This window comes from Saccostrea echinata, unplaced genomic scaffold, assembly GCF_033153115.1.
Source record: "Saccostrea echinata isolate AGI-Se365-2 ecotype Australia unplaced genomic scaffold, CSIRO_AGI_Sech_v1 ptg000046l, whole genome shotgun sequence".
NCBI lineage: Eukaryota > Metazoa > Mollusca > Bivalvia > Ostreida > Ostreidae > Saccostrea > Saccostrea echinata.
In genome coordinates, this window is record NW_026889795.1 from 4,901,054 (window position 1) to 4,916,525 (window position 15,472).

At 33.8% G+C, this 15,472-nt stretch overlaps 2 protein-coding genes across 2 annotated transcripts in view; both read right to left on the bottom strand.

Moving 5' to 3' along the window:
- LOC133202179 (uncharacterized) overlaps positions 1-15,472 on the bottom strand; it is a 392,144-nt gene that overhangs the window by 296,106 nt on the left and 80,566 nt on the right. The window lies entirely within an intron of this gene.
- Positions 1,748-11,918, bottom strand: LOC133202183 (uncharacterized). Its single transcript, XM_061337959.1, has 7 exons — positions 11,828-11,918; positions 8,719-8,880; positions 7,985-8,121; positions 7,466-7,578; positions 5,844-5,996; positions 3,761-3,875; positions 1,748-3,334 (listed from the first exon to the last, which is right to left on the bottom strand). The coding sequence occupies exons 2-7, from the start codon at positions 8,871-8,873 to the stop codon at positions 2,580-2,582; spliced, it is 1,428 nt and encodes a 475-aa protein (XP_061193943.1). The 5' UTR covers positions 8,874-8,880; positions 11,828-11,918; the 3' UTR covers positions 1,748-2,579.

Below are 15,472 nucleotides of genomic sequence, written 5' to 3' on the forward strand. Positions count from 1 at the left end.
AAACAGGCATTTAAAAATGGCAAAGAATATTTCTTTCGTTCAGATCTCGAGATTGATAAACCTACTGCATCATAAAAAATAAGGCCGCAACTGTTGTACATGGCAGTCTTGCACGCTGTAATTGAATGGAAGGGGTGGGGGGTGTTTTAACATTCATGTGTTACTTTTTAAAGTTAAAAGATTATAATTTAACATTTTTATCAAATCTCTGATGTTTATAAATCAAGTTTTACCTTACTGTATTCATTTTTGAAAATCATTACATAAAAAATTCAAATATTTGTAGATTACTGCTTGTTGCGTTTCTTTTGCGTTTCAGTATACATGTAAATGTTTTTAATTCAAATTCTCGTAAATGTTAATTCATCGATATCTGTAAAATAGCATGCATCCAAATATAAAACAAACTTGACTATCCTCACGTACTTATATATCAAATATTGACTATCCCCACGTACTTATATATCACAAAGTTGACAGTCCCCACGTACTTATATACAACAAAGTTGACAGTCCCCACGTACTTATTTATCACAAAGTTGACAGTCCCCACGTACTTATATACATGTACAACAAAGTTGACAGTCCCCAAGTACTTATTTACAACAAAGTTGACTATCCCCACGTACTTATTTATCACAAAGTTGACTATACCCAAGTACATATATATATACACAACGAAGATCACTCCGGCTAGTGCACCATGTGTCAAACCCTGACTACTATTTAGGCATAGTGCATGCAAAGTACAAAACTATTATATAAGTACATAATTAACGACATCTTTCGGGGATATTACAATTCCTGATTGTTTTTCTTATCTCGCCCAATCACATTATTAAGCCTTTCGGTGTCAAACCTGTAGCACGTGCATTGAAGTACTTTCTATTTACTTGTAAACTTATTAGAGTCCCATTTGATTGGTACTTATGAATCAGAAAATCTGAACCAAATAAAAAAAAAAGAAAAAAAGTTTAAAAAAAAAAAGATAAAGCTTGTCAATGGTCCCAAGTCTGGAGTGATCTATTCTTTTCTCGATTTTTAAAAAATTCCTAATTCATATGCTTTTATCAATTTAACTTTTAAAATTACATTAAATATAATAAAATTTAGTTCAAAAACCACCCACCCCTCCCTGGATTTTCTGTTATTAAATTTCTAAAAAGTAACGAAAAAATGCCCTAGGACTCCCTAGGAAACACACGGACCCCTTGAAAAAGGTAAGGAAAGTCATCTATACCAGAAGAGATTACACTTACAAAAGTGCCGTGTTCTATACCCCCGCCCTCTTTCCAAAATAAGATTTTCAGGTTTGGGAAAGTTTTTTTTCCTTGTCAAAAAATTTCCGAGTTTGACATTTATAACAGTTGTTGTGGACCCCTTCCCTCCCCCTGGAAAATAATTCTGGATCCGCCCCTGAAATATGTTTAAACAATAACATCATGCATTTTTTCTTCTGCTGAAACACAAGACAAAAAATTTAAGTTTTATTGAATTATTAGTTACCATAATATAAAGAAAAAACATTGTTGAACAGTACAAAATTTGGTTTAAAATAATTGCAACAGCATTATGCATAACAATCATATGAAAAAGTGTCTTCTAAAAACCGATTTAAAATTTACAAAAATCCCCCTTACGAAAATAATTTTGGCCATTTCCTTTAACATAACTAATGGAGGCATTCCATATTTTGCAATAAATACACAAGTAGGAATATCTAAAAGTAATACAATTATATGTTTCATCTACATGTAACTATAATAAACTATACATGTATTTCCTTTCATAAATTACGTAAGTCAAATAGATTATATTCAATATAAATGAATTCATTTAGAAATACCATAAAAGCAGCTGTACAATTTTTTAAACGCTGATATTTGGGGGCAAGGACACTTGATTTCTTTATAACAATAAAAAAATATTTCTATAATTTCTTTTTAAATAATCACTAAAAATATTAAATTTGAAATGAGATTACGGTGGTTGACTATGGATTATTGAATTCTGTAATATCAGTTGGGCCAGTAGATCGGGATATTTGTCTCATCATCCTTGATTCACTAGCCAAACACTGGGCTATATTATACAATGATACTGTTAGCGCCAGAACTGTAGTTTTCTGCTTGAGAAAATTCGGACAGATAAAGCAGAGAGGGGGGGTGTCTGTCCAAATTTTCTCAAGCGGAGAGCTACAGTTCTGCAGCTATGACACTGTGTAAGAGTTTCAAACATAACAGAACATACAGTATTAATATTGATAATGAAAAGTAAAGAAGAAATTACCCATGCGATATGTATATTTGAAAAAGGCTTACTAGTCTACATATAATGACACTTTTATACAAAATTTCGCATGTATATTACTACCAATAAAAATAAATAAGTCAACAAACTAAAAATAGTACAGTGTATACAATAACCCCATCCAGAGTCTGTTATGTACCCGATACAAACTGTAATTATCACTTTGAATATCAATACAATATAGAAATACGTATATTATGTAACTTTGTAGATCAACAATCATCAACACATTGTGTTGGTTTAAAATAGAAAGCGCTTATTAACATGTATTAAATAACACTCGATTGCGAAATTGCGTATTCCTGGTTAAGAGTCATTCTGGCGTCTAGTTGTTCTATCGTCTGAAATTGTCGCGCACCTGTAATGACGTCATGATCATGTGACACAATGTTTTTGGGAGACCTTTGGTTATGATAGGACTCGTTATATCTATCTGTCCGGTATTTGTGTGACCCCTCAATACTACCTTTTGAGTAGCCATCGTAGGAGGGATGAATGTCATGATCATGCGCAAATGCAGGATTGTCATATGGCACTCGATTGTCATTTTCCGGGGTGTAAAATTTCCTGGGGTGAGAATTTTTATTTCCTCTACCGTTTCTTTGAACTTCAAATCCGCCATTGTCAATCTCACCCTCATAACCACTATCTGCTTTAGAAGATTCCGAACGCCCACTTCCGCTTCCCTGATATCTGTGCACAAATCTACTTCCGTTGTAAGGCCCTCGAGGTTCAGAAGATGCTGCCACTCCTTTATAATCATGTGAAACAAAGCTAGTCTCTTGAGTCATTTCGTTAGATGTTGGAGCATGTAGCTCTACCGACACTTCATATTTTTTAGCGGTTGTGTTCCGATTAGCACGACCCCTGATTCTCCCCGTTTGTTCTCGTGACGTATCACGTGGTGCAGAGATTGGAGCATGATTTTGTTCCTCACATATTTGATAATTTTCATAGTTGTAAGGTTTTTCCTCCGCAATTTCTTCCTCAAATGTCCATCCAGGTAAAAGAACTTGTAATTCATCTAGTGTAAAGAAAATTATCAAACATACAATTGTTTATCGGTAAGATATAAATAAAAAGGGGAAATATATGTATATATATATTACTGTCCTCTACATAATTTAGAATTTTTCAAGTTGAATTTGTATGTGACAATTAGTCATTATGCAGATTTTTTTTTATTGATAATTAAGAAAATATGTCAGAAAGACATTACACTTTTCAATCAAGCGATATAATGTAAGCTTCATACATGTAATTCAAACCAGTTTATTTCATATACTAGTATATTAAACTTAAAAGGCAGGACACATATTCATGACAGCTTGAAAAACAAGCTTTTTCTCCCTGCTTCTAACTTTTTAATTGTACCTATTCTGTTAAATGACATATGAATACATGTAACAGACACTTCAATAGAATATGACTCATAAATCACAGTACTCACCCCGGGGTAACACTATAATACGTGTGTCCCGAGTCTCACGATTTGCTTCTTCATAATCTCGAATTCGAATTTCTGAAGAAGTGATGTCATCAAACGAAAAACGCATTCGGGAAGCCTACAAATAAATTAAATTTTAATAATATTGAAATAATTTCAAGTACATTTGAGGGAAATTGATTCTGGGCTAAAATTTAGGGGGAAAATTATAAACGAAATTCAAGCACGTTTAATAAGCTACATTTACGTACGGTGCGAAATTTAGAAAATTCATTGCTGATAATGAAAAGTTTATTAAAGAAACATTGTGATTTATCAATTTTGAAGTTATCTCCCCTAGCAAAGGGCCATTCTATCTCAATATCAGAATTTTGAAAATTGGGTCATAGATAACTGATAAAGGGAAAACAGATGGGATAGTCTCAATATGGAATATCCCTTTATTGTAAATTTAAGAGTATCCTTGTATTTTCCTATTTGATAGTCTGATTGTGAAATATCCAAATATCCTTTAACTATGAAATTAAGAGCAATCATGTACATTTTTATCTAATGGATAATCTGTGAAATATCCTTGTGAAATTAGAATTATCATCATTTTTTATGGGATAGTTTGATTGTGAGATAAAGAATACCCACAGGTTTTTTTTTCAATAGGATACTTTGATTATGAAATATCCTTTTATTATGAAATTAAAACATCTACACACTTTTTTCTGGAATAGTCCTGATTCCTTTTGTAACTGTGTTTTTGTTCTTTAGGATAGTTTAAAGGTTATAATTTCTCCTTTAACTGAGAAATTTAGAGGATCTGCTAATTGTTTTCTATGGCATATTTTAGGAAAGTACATAGTTTTTCTATGGGATTGTCTAATTGTGAAGTATCCTTTTACTATGAATTTTTGATTATCATTTTTTTTTCTATGGGATAGACTGAGAAATCGTCCTTTTTTGTAAAATCTATTAAAGGTATTAAAGTTTTCGATTTTTTTTTTTTCATGGGATAATTTATGAACCTAATGAATTACCCATTGATTGAGAAATTAAGAGTATCCACACTGAAATATTCTTTTATCATGAAATTAAAGAGTATCTTCATATTTTTCTATGAGATAGTCTGATTGCAGGGTTCGAAATTCACTATATACAACTCGCAAAACACGAGTTAGAATTCCCAAATTGCGAGTTAAAAATTAGGTAACTCGCAAAAACTTGCGAGTTGATTTTTTTTTGCATTGAAACTGTAGCAAAATTATATAATATGACAGAACACAATGCTTTTGATTTAAATCAGTAATTTAAATAAAAGTCACACTGTAGTTGTATTTTGTGTATTCTACAGTAGTTACTTTTTCCTTAAGTTACATGTATTTAATTTATATAAATTTAACTTTATATGAAAATTGCGAGTAGTCTTATAAAATTGCGAGTTCACTTTCTTGGTACTCGCAATTATTTGCAAGTTGTAATTTTAGGGAGTTTCTAACCCTGGATTGTGAAATATTCCTTTGCTGTAAAATCAAGAGTATCCAATTTTTTTTTCTATGGAATATTCTGAGAGTAATTTAATACAGTCATGTAGCACATCATTGTGAAATTGGCTGTAATGAGGTACTATTTTTGTGGAATAGTTTAGGATTAGAGTATCCTTTTATTGTGATAGTAACAATATCAGCATATTATTTCTAAGGGAAAGTTTGAGCTTCATATAAGCTTTTTTATTAAGAGATTTCTCTTCTATTTTCTACAGGATAATGTTCAGTAGCTTCTGAGTTACCCCACTTAACTTTTACACAAAAGCAAAATTAAGAGCATCTCATCCAATTTCTATGGGTTATTTAAATTTTTCAACACAAAATCAAAGCTACTGTGGAAGGTTTAAATGTACTCATTAGGCAAGAAAAACACAGATGGCATCGTTTAGTAAGGGACATAGAGGCTTTGTTCGGTAGGTGGCCATATAGGGGCATCGTTTGGTAGGTTGGCATAAGGGCTTTGTTTGGTAGGTTGGCGTAGGCCTAAGGACTTCATTTAGTATGTGGGCGTAGGGGCTTTTTTTTTTTTTTTTACTTTTTTAACTATTTACCTTCATCTCCCACTTGATTCCTTGATGTCTGAAATCCCCTGGGTAACGGATCACCAAGTCTCCAAATTCACAGTCTGTGTACTTATATTTAGAACTGGTACCGCCCCTTACTACGTCATAGTATAACCGACGTACAATATCACTAAACATGAACTGGAAGAGATGAAAAAATCTAATTAATAAATTGTGATGTCAAAGCTCATTATGCAAAACTAAAAAATAATAATTATTTATAATTTTTAATTGTTTAAGGACATATGCAACATAGTTTGAACTTAATTGTCTTTTTCCCTGGAGTTGAAGAGTTCCAATACTTAAAGGAACTGTGTCCTACATTTTATTGTCTATATATTCTGTTGTACACTTCTTATAAAACAAGTTTGGATAAAAAAAAAACATCTAGAATATATTTTGTATATTTTTCTTTGAATTATACAATATTTTCATCAATTGATATCTTTTCAAAACCCCTGGTAATGTATGCTGATTTTTTGTCTACGAACACCTGATGGCACTATAATCTTATATTAAGAATATCCTGAAAAATTATCAGTAGGTAAAGAACATTGCGTATGTCCTTAATAAGCTTCAGAGGTTAGGCCAAAGTTACATCATGTGAGATGTAATGGGTGAATATATGTATGAATGCCACCGTATGATGTACAATATATGTATGAATGCCACATGTACATATAGTCTAAGATTTCAAATTATCTGAGTTTAACAGAAAAAATTATATATATGGTTTTATAAATTGTAAACATGTACTATGAAACATGAATAATGAATTTGTAATATTTGAATAATAATAAAAAGGATCATCATAAATTTGATTGGGTCATTGCTAATTTGTTGAATACTCTAAAATCTGAGATATATATAATGTACAGTCAAACCTCCTTACATAGAACTCAATGTGACCGAGAAAAAGTGTCGAGAAATCCAGGGTAAAATATTAAAGAATAAGTGGTTGGGACTTCCAAATCACTTCGAATATCCATGGTATTTGAGATATCCGTGTTCGAGATACTGAAGTTCAACTGTATTTGGATTTTACTTGAATGTTTTGTTTTTTATAGTAATTTGCCTGTTTTCAAATATTTATGACTTTTTTATGATAAATCTTCATCAACATTAGTGTTCCTGGGACATTTCAGGAAGCATTGCAAAATGTATGATTGTATTGTTTAGTGAGGAAAACAATTTAATATATATTGTGAATTCTCTTATAGCAATCCAGATAAATCTGGTAATGCTAATCAACCTTATAACTGGTTTGACTGTAGTCAGGGATTTAATCCATTGCATCCAGACCCTGTCCCAGTTGAAAATTAACTTTTTCCCAAAAAATTTAGGTAAAAATTCCCAAATTAATGACTAGCAATTGAATTTCACAGTGCTTTTTATATAAAAATATCTTGAATTTTGATATAAAAATGACTCATAAGGATGTAAATAGGGAATAAGTTTACAATCTAATGCTTTAATCTGCAGTTAAACATCATATAAGTCATCAATATATCCAAATTTTGCCAAATTTTTAATTTCAAAATTCCCATTTGAAAGGGTACAGGACTAACAAAGGGTGAATAAGTCCTGGTAATTATCATTATCTTCCTTACCTCTAGTACAAAAGGTTCCCCTCGCCTCATGATCCGTTTGGCGGCATCGATCCCCATCAGAAGTCGGCCCAGGATCTTAGGGTGGGTCTGGTTAATCATGACAGTCCATTTCTCTACAAAACCAAAGAAAGTTTTAAAATCTCAAGATGATTATGATGCTGGTGGCTGCTTCAGGTTTTTTCATCACCATTGAAAGCTATAATATACACATTGCATGATCACTTTTAGATAAAAATGAATAGGTTGAGGCATCTTGATCCTTTTTACCCTGACAGCTGCTAATACAATCATGTGAGGCATGAAGACATAGTATAATCTCTGGGTTTTTTTTTAAATGTCTAATAAAACATTGTGACAATTGCCATATCTACACAGAACTTGACCATATAGTGATCTCCTAATGAAGTAAATAAAACATTTATTGACTTATCAAAATGTTATAGCTTCTTTGAAAAGAAGTTGATTAAACATATACCGACTTATCAGATGGTTAGATTCCAATTTCTATTTCTTCCTCACCTCTCTGGACAGAGAAGAAGCAGTTGATCGACTGAAAGCCAGATCCTGCCAAAACAATGGGCTGAACAACTAGAGGACGCTTTAATAGTTCAGCGCGGAAGGTTTCTAGTTCGTCACTTCCACCTATTCTGTAAATCCTAAACAGAATATCAATTATTTTTAGTATTAGCACTACATTATCCTGTGTAGCCATTAATCTTGTGTACTATATATTATGTAATTTGTATGCATATGAAAATTAAAAATAAAGCATTTTCGGTAAATGCATGTTGTAAATAACTGACAGTGATAATGCAATATTGTGAAGTTTCTGAACACAGAATGTTAGCTCTGATTATTCTGCACTTGCTTAATTTATCATGTTTATATTTAAATGCGTTTTTTTATTAAATAAGAAAATAAACTCTTGCTATAGATGTCTCTTATTTTTTTTTGGGGGGGGGGGGGAATTGCAAAAAATTTATTATGCTAATACAATGGTAATAAATGTACACTTTTAAGAAAAAAATCACTAAATTTGCACAGTTATATAGTGTAGTGTTACATGTATAAATTTTTCCATATTCATATTAACCCTAACTTTAACTAGTAAGATGAGAAAATACACTTGAATGCCAAGTTATCTAATTTTTTGTAATCAAAATATTAGTACTAGTGTTATTATAATAAATATCAAACATATAGACAAATTTACCACTATAATTAATAAGTTTTAATAATTAAGGGTGACTTACCTTTTTCTCGGTAGAACATTGACCATAGCTGCAGAGGATTCCAGCAGGAGTTCTCTCCCCTCCCTGAGTGGTTTGACCAGTCCATACAGAACATTACCATGCCTCATTACTTCCTCCTCCCGAGCAATGATCAGTGCCTCCTGGTGTTTATCCATAATGAGGCTGAAAAACAGTTAATATTTTTATAACCTTATATGGATAGCTAACTATGGAGTTATAGTCCTACCACTTATTTAATAGCCACCTACAAGCAAAAATGGGTAATGTTTTCAATAAATATTCATGAGCAACACATGCAAAGGAATTTTCATTGAAAAATGTGCTCTTTATATTTTAAATTACTTGGATTGAATCAGATATTAATTGAAACAATACTCATCTGACTTAGAAGAAAACGAGAAAAAAAAAGTCCAAAAATTATTTTGTAGGCAGAGATATTCTGTTCTGGTAAAACAGTGGCAGTCATGAAGAGGTGTTGTGCCCCCCCCCCACTTTTCCCATATTCCCTAAGGCACATTGCCATTTCTGGTTCCAATACTGATGAAATTAAATCATACAGCTTAACAGGGGAAATTTAAGGCTTGCAATTGGAAATTTGAACAAATTTTTCATGTATGAAAGTTTTTTTTAATTTATATAATAATTTTAATATTTTGTTCTTTCACTTGTTTCCTAATGTTTTTAATTTAAAAAAAAATGAATATTTGCTATTGCTAAATGTATTAATTTTTTCCTGTGTTCCTACATGTATCAATATATATATCATGGAAAACCATGGCAGAAGATAACTCAATGTATTAATTATAATTATCTTCTCACTGCACATTCTGAAACTAAATATTACACTCCTAAATGTTATGATAATTCCTGTGGACTTCCAGGAGCTTCTCCGGACCTGATTGAGGGGGAGGGGGGAGTAAATGGCCTAGGACCCTGCCGTCAGAAAGGCGTCCACATTGTATTTGCCAAGCTATGCTGGTAGGAGACAGCTGCTGACTTCAGACCATGACATGAGATGATGAACAAATTGCTATGGATTTCCTGGGGTTTTTTTTTGCTAACATTGTTTCATCATAACATTTTCTAAAATCCTTCTGTCTATTTATTTACCTGACCTAAAGAAAAAAAAACATTCAATTTTTGAGGTCAGTAATAAATCTGTTTTTTGTCATGTCTCCAGGGACTGGAAACTGACCAGACTGGATGGAGAGACAAATCATGTAATGTCATTTTCACAAACATTTATCATGATTATCAGTTGCTTTTAGAAGATAATTTGGGCTATTTACCAGGTTAACCTGTTCACACCTTAATGTTCCACTCAAAGAACTAAGTACATTACATATTATTCCAAGGCCCACAATTTCTCGTATTTTTATATACACGTTTGAAAAAATATAAATACTATGTACATGTAGATGAAGATTGGTAGTTTTGATATATGCATAACAAAATTTCGCAAGTACGTTGATTAGAGGTATTCACAGGATTTAAACATCCGTTCTTTCCGGAAATTGCTATTTTTTCCACTATTTTTACAACAAATTCCCAAAATTGAAGTAGTGCAAACCCCTCGAGCAAAATAAAACATATATATTTGAAAATAATTTGATGAAAGACAAGCAAAAATAAGGGTAAGAATTTGCTCGAGGAATGTGCAGTATGTTAATTTTGACATTTCATGACTATTTCCGGTGGTGGATACAAAGTTAGTGGAAAGACGAATTCTTATCTAGGAGTAATAATAATAGTGTATTTCGTGTAATAATGTTAAAAAAATAAATTTATCATTGATTGACCATATCTATGTTGCTTATACAAATATATTTGTCATGAAAATAGCATATAAACTAAAGTAATATAACGAACTTTCCAACAACCCTCGTATTTGCGTAGCGTCGCTAGATTGACGTCATAGTGTTATTTTCCAAAGAAACTATCTATATTCAGATAGCTTTGTAGGAAAATTGATTTGAGATAATTACAAAAATTAAGCTGAATTAAAAAGAGGACATCTTAGACATGCTTCAAAAAAATCTTCGACAGATTCGGGGACAGGGCCGATTTTGGTACATAACGTACTTTCTTCTTTCCAATACATGTACAGTAAATAATGTACACTAATTGACTAAAGTAGACACCATTATGTAACCTGCTGTTATGAAGTACTCTTCACTCTGTATAAGTTTCCGAGATAAAAATCAAACCATATTCATAAATTGTCTCTGTTATGTTAATTTGGGTTGTTAGTTAAATTTTGGTTGTTGTTTTTTTTTCACCAGTAAGTACAAACTGCTTAAATTAATTCAATAATAATCATTGATGAGATTTATTTATTTTTAGAAATATACATGGTTTTTATTTTCATGTTATAAAAATAGATTTACAGTATTACATGTAAATCTCTCTCTCTCTCTCATATATAATATGGTCATCTTTGGCAGTATGTCACACACAATACTCATCTAGACTTTATATATTTGTTACCATTGTGGTCATGACCTAGAAATTACATAGGTGTTAATCATTACAAAGTTCTTTAATTTTTACATTTAATTTATTTCTCATCTTGAAAGACACGTACGTAATTTAGACTTCCTGAACTTAAATTCAATTCCATTCTGTGTGTTAAGTAGGTGTTCAATAAAAAATGTGAACCTCCCACTTTACAGTTTATAAACAAGTGATCATCCGAGCATGTAGAATTTAATTTCAAGAGTCCCAATTTTTCAGGTAAGTCACACCTGTAATGAATCATTAATTACAGGCTTACAGCGCCTGCATACCTGACATTCCATCTACAAAGCTGTATAACGTAAGATCCGCCACTAGATTTTCCTCACACAATTAATCATATCTTTTTTTTGTGAAATCCGTAGGTTCCAGGTATGTATATATATACCTGAACAATGTAATATTACAATAAAATTATTATCGGATAGATAAATATAACCCGATCACTGCGCAGAGGTATGTGTTTGTCGGTTTGACCTATTTTTTTTGTCCCAACCAGACAAACATATTTGATAACAGTATTTCTTACTCGCTTATCAAATATTTAGACTTTTTGACAAAGGAAATCATGGAAGACTATGTTTAAAAATCTTACCTGTCTAAGTGATTTACATGTTTCACTTCTTTCTATCCTTTCAGTTTAAAAAAAGACAGGAAATTCTGGGTTTATTTGTACACACGTCGCACTCGATCCAGGTGAAATATTTACGTTTTGTGCGGTATATTTCAAAAGCTTACCTGTAATGTAACAGTTTAACTGACACGATAGGAAATAATCTTTCCGGAAAAATGACAAACAACTAGGACTATGCTAGAATCAGCAGTATGAATTGTATTGCGAATACCAAAATACACTGACAAGCCAAATATATATATATATATTTTATCCGAATATGTATATAGTCATTCTACAATAAAATCCTAATTCGTTGTGGGCGGGGAGGGGGGGGGGGGTTGGAGGCTGGACCTTCCTCTAACTTTTTAGTACATTTCTTATGAAATGCTGGAAATTTCAACAGAGTTCAATCTTCAGCAACAAAAAGTGGGGATGGGGGCGGGAGCTGGGGGACCAGTCTCTCAATGAAAATTTACATATTCAAAAAAAAAAACTACACCAACAGATTTTACTCAGAAAAAAGTGGAGTTGTGAGGCCCCTCCAACCCCTCACCCCACCCCCACCCCGCATTCTATGGGCCTGTTCTTTCTGGTCAATTTCTAAAAAAAATGGTGAAATTGTATCAGTGCAAGCCCAGTCAATCTGTCTTAAATTCTTGCATAGTATTGCGCTCGTAACTCTAAAATTGATGCGTCGTAGTACAGAAAAGGATCTTTCTGCCTCACATGTTGTCATATTATAGGTAAAACACATCCAAGTGCATGGGAAGAATTTTCACGTTCTGGTAAACGTCCCCATCTACATGTAGTTGAAAAGATTAAGCAGATTGAAGAGTTTGTCTGAAGTTTCTTTGCTCATATGTTAACACACTCTCTGAATTCTTTCTCCGATCCTTTACAAAAAAGACAAAGCAGGTTGTTCCCCCAAAATTGTAATTCTAGGGACAGTTTGGACAACTCTTCATGTGAAAGATTTGTCACATTGACGTGAAACAAAGAGCATATTGAATGTGCCACCTGATCCTCTGTTTGAAACTTCGTTTCTAATATACACTGTGGAAAAAAACTACATGTAGCTAATGGCCACAACAGATCGATAGAAATCTCTTAGATTATAATTATTTGTGAAGACATTTTCCCTGTGTTGCTGCTTGGAGCAAACCCTCGGGATTTTAATCACTATATATCAAGGTCGTCTGCAATTTGTTTTGCATCTTCAAAGCATATGACTCGAATTCGTCATCCACCTCTCTACGAATCCTGCCCGCGTGTTTATTCCTTAATAAACTTGCTTGCAGTGAACATATGTCAGTATCTCTTTTCTGAAGTTTAGCAGTCAAAGGCCTTGTTGTATCTAGGACATACCTTGAAAACAAAAATGTTATCAACACAGAATGACACAGACACGTGATTATCGGGGAGGAGGCGTCAGGTGGGACTACCGTTTGCCTCCCCCTTTTTGTAACAGTATAATCGAATAACGGCTATGTGGGTGGTATTGTAAAAAATCTAAACTGGTTGTGGGAAAAGTTGGAACCTCTAACCCCCACCACAATCATCATCATCACCACCACCACCACAAAATAGGATTTTCGACTTTGGACAATTTTTTCTCTATTAATCTATTTATTTATTTTTCCTTCTCAAATTTTTCCCAGTTGAAATTTTTTTCTGGCTGCCCCACCCCCTTCCAAAAACGATACTACGTGCCTGGGACGTCATCGAAGCCAAAAGACCCTGTGCTGTCACTTTAGTTTATCTGTCCCAGTTTTAAGACTGTCTTCACTGGTACTTTCATCAAGGTTTTCGAATGAGCATTTGCTGCAGATACTTATAGATATACTGTAAAAGACATGGAAGCAGATATAACGCTCAACCTACCCAGGCCCGTAGAACGCTGGGGGGCGAGGGCGCCACTCCCCCCCCCCCACTTTTTCTGAGTAAAGTATTTTGTCATAGTAAATTTTCCTTTTCATTCATTCATTTATGTTTTGCTTGTCAGATTATTTTGGGAAGTTAACCCCCCCCCCCCACTTTTTGGTCAGTTTAGGCTCTTTTTTTTGCCTGTCAGATATTTTGGGGGAAGTCCCCCCCCCCTTTTGAAACCGTTGCTGCGGGTCTGCTATCTAGTCTTAGAGTCCAACTAGTTTCTTTCTGAAAAAATCTACAGACTCATCATTAATTTTCTTTAATACATGTAGTCTCAAGAAACCCTTAAAGCTTGTCGTTTAGGGGAACTGTCAAAGAAAATGAACACTGAATTCAGGACATCTATCATATCCCTCACTAGTGGTATAATTTGCAGGCTGAAGCGATGCTTAGCAGAGTCAGTACATACTACATTACTCCGACAGTGAATGTACAAAACGGTTTAGAGATTTAATTCGTTCCTGACAGGTCCGTAGAACGCAGCCCCCCCCCCCCACTTTTTTCTGAGTATACTATTTTGCTATAGTAAATTTTCCTTTAGATGCTGGTTGGCCCCCCACTTTTTGATGTTTTACGGTCGAGCACTGGAAAATTTCAGGATTCGGACAGTAAAATATGCCTTCTTTTTTTTTTTTTGCTCGTCAGACATAATTTTGGGAAGTTGCCCCCCCCCCCCACTTTTGGTCAGTTTAGGGCTTTTTTTTTGGTTTTGTTTGTTTGTTTGTTTTTTGTTTGTTTGTTTTGTTTGCTTGTCAGATTTTTTTGGGAAGTTGCCCCCAAACACTTTTGAAACCGTTGCTACGGGTCTGCCTGACACCCTCATTTTTCCGATGCCATTGCTGATGTACCGTCGAATATATATGCTTCGCATCGATGTTCTCAATCAGAACTGCAATTAAGAGGAGGATTTCAATAAGTTTATCAGCAATCGCTTCCCCACTAGTTCTACTCAGGCCATATTTGCAAAGTCAAGGAATTTCTCCTAAATGATGGCAGGGTTAGGGTGTTCTCCATTATCCAGAAGTCTGAGACACAAGACTAAAACTTCTTTCTTTGTATACTTGTCAGCTACCTCATCGGCTTTGATGGAATAAAACCCCCAACCTTGTTAAACCTTCCAAATTTTACCTGTGATGTGATTCCCTGAGTTCTGGATAACCTCATTTGGAATGGTTTTGCTGGTATATGTAATATGTCCAAGGCATAAATCTAAATTGTTTGTTCTCTGTACATGAGAGCAGACCTGCATGCTCATCATGCTTTGCCAACAACTGTACATATATAGTAAATTGCAAGGAAATTACCTTTATTTGAGGAATCACTTGTGATTTCATCTCTGAATATAAGGAATATAACATGGGCGTAGGAACTGGGGGCAAGGGGGGGGGGCGTGCCCCCAGTAATTTGCCGATATATAGAATACTGTAGAAAACAAGTATACCCGCTACGTACCATATGCTTGTGCCCCCGCAATAACTTAACTTTAACGTCTGGTGACCTCTTCTTTTTTTCTCTCCATGTCAAGGAATTTTTGGTATTTGATAGTGCTCCCCACCAACTGAAAATGTATGGTTGTGCCCCCCCCCCCCAACGAAATTGCTTCCTACGGGCCTCTTCTTCTTCCGGTAAGGAGTTGACCTCTGACTAAGAGTGATGATAACTCCAGCTCGGTTAAAAACAGGAGGCTTCCTCTTT

What these genes read in the sequence shown, in the direction of transcription:
- LOC133202183 (XM_061337959.1), bottom strand. Translation starts at nt 8,873, where the DNA reads ATGGATAAACACCAGGAGGCACTGATCATTGCTCGGGAGGAGGAAGTA. An exon ending in GGGAACCTTTTGTACTAGAG is followed by an intron (nt 5,997 to 7,465) that starts GTAAGGAAGATA and finishes CATCTCTTCCAG; the next exon opens with TTCATGTTTAGTGATATTGT. An exon ending in TATTATAGTGTTACCCCGGG is followed by an intron (nt 3,335 to 3,760) that starts GTGAGTACTGTG and finishes TCTTTACACTAG; the next exon opens with ATGAATTACAAGTTCTTTTA.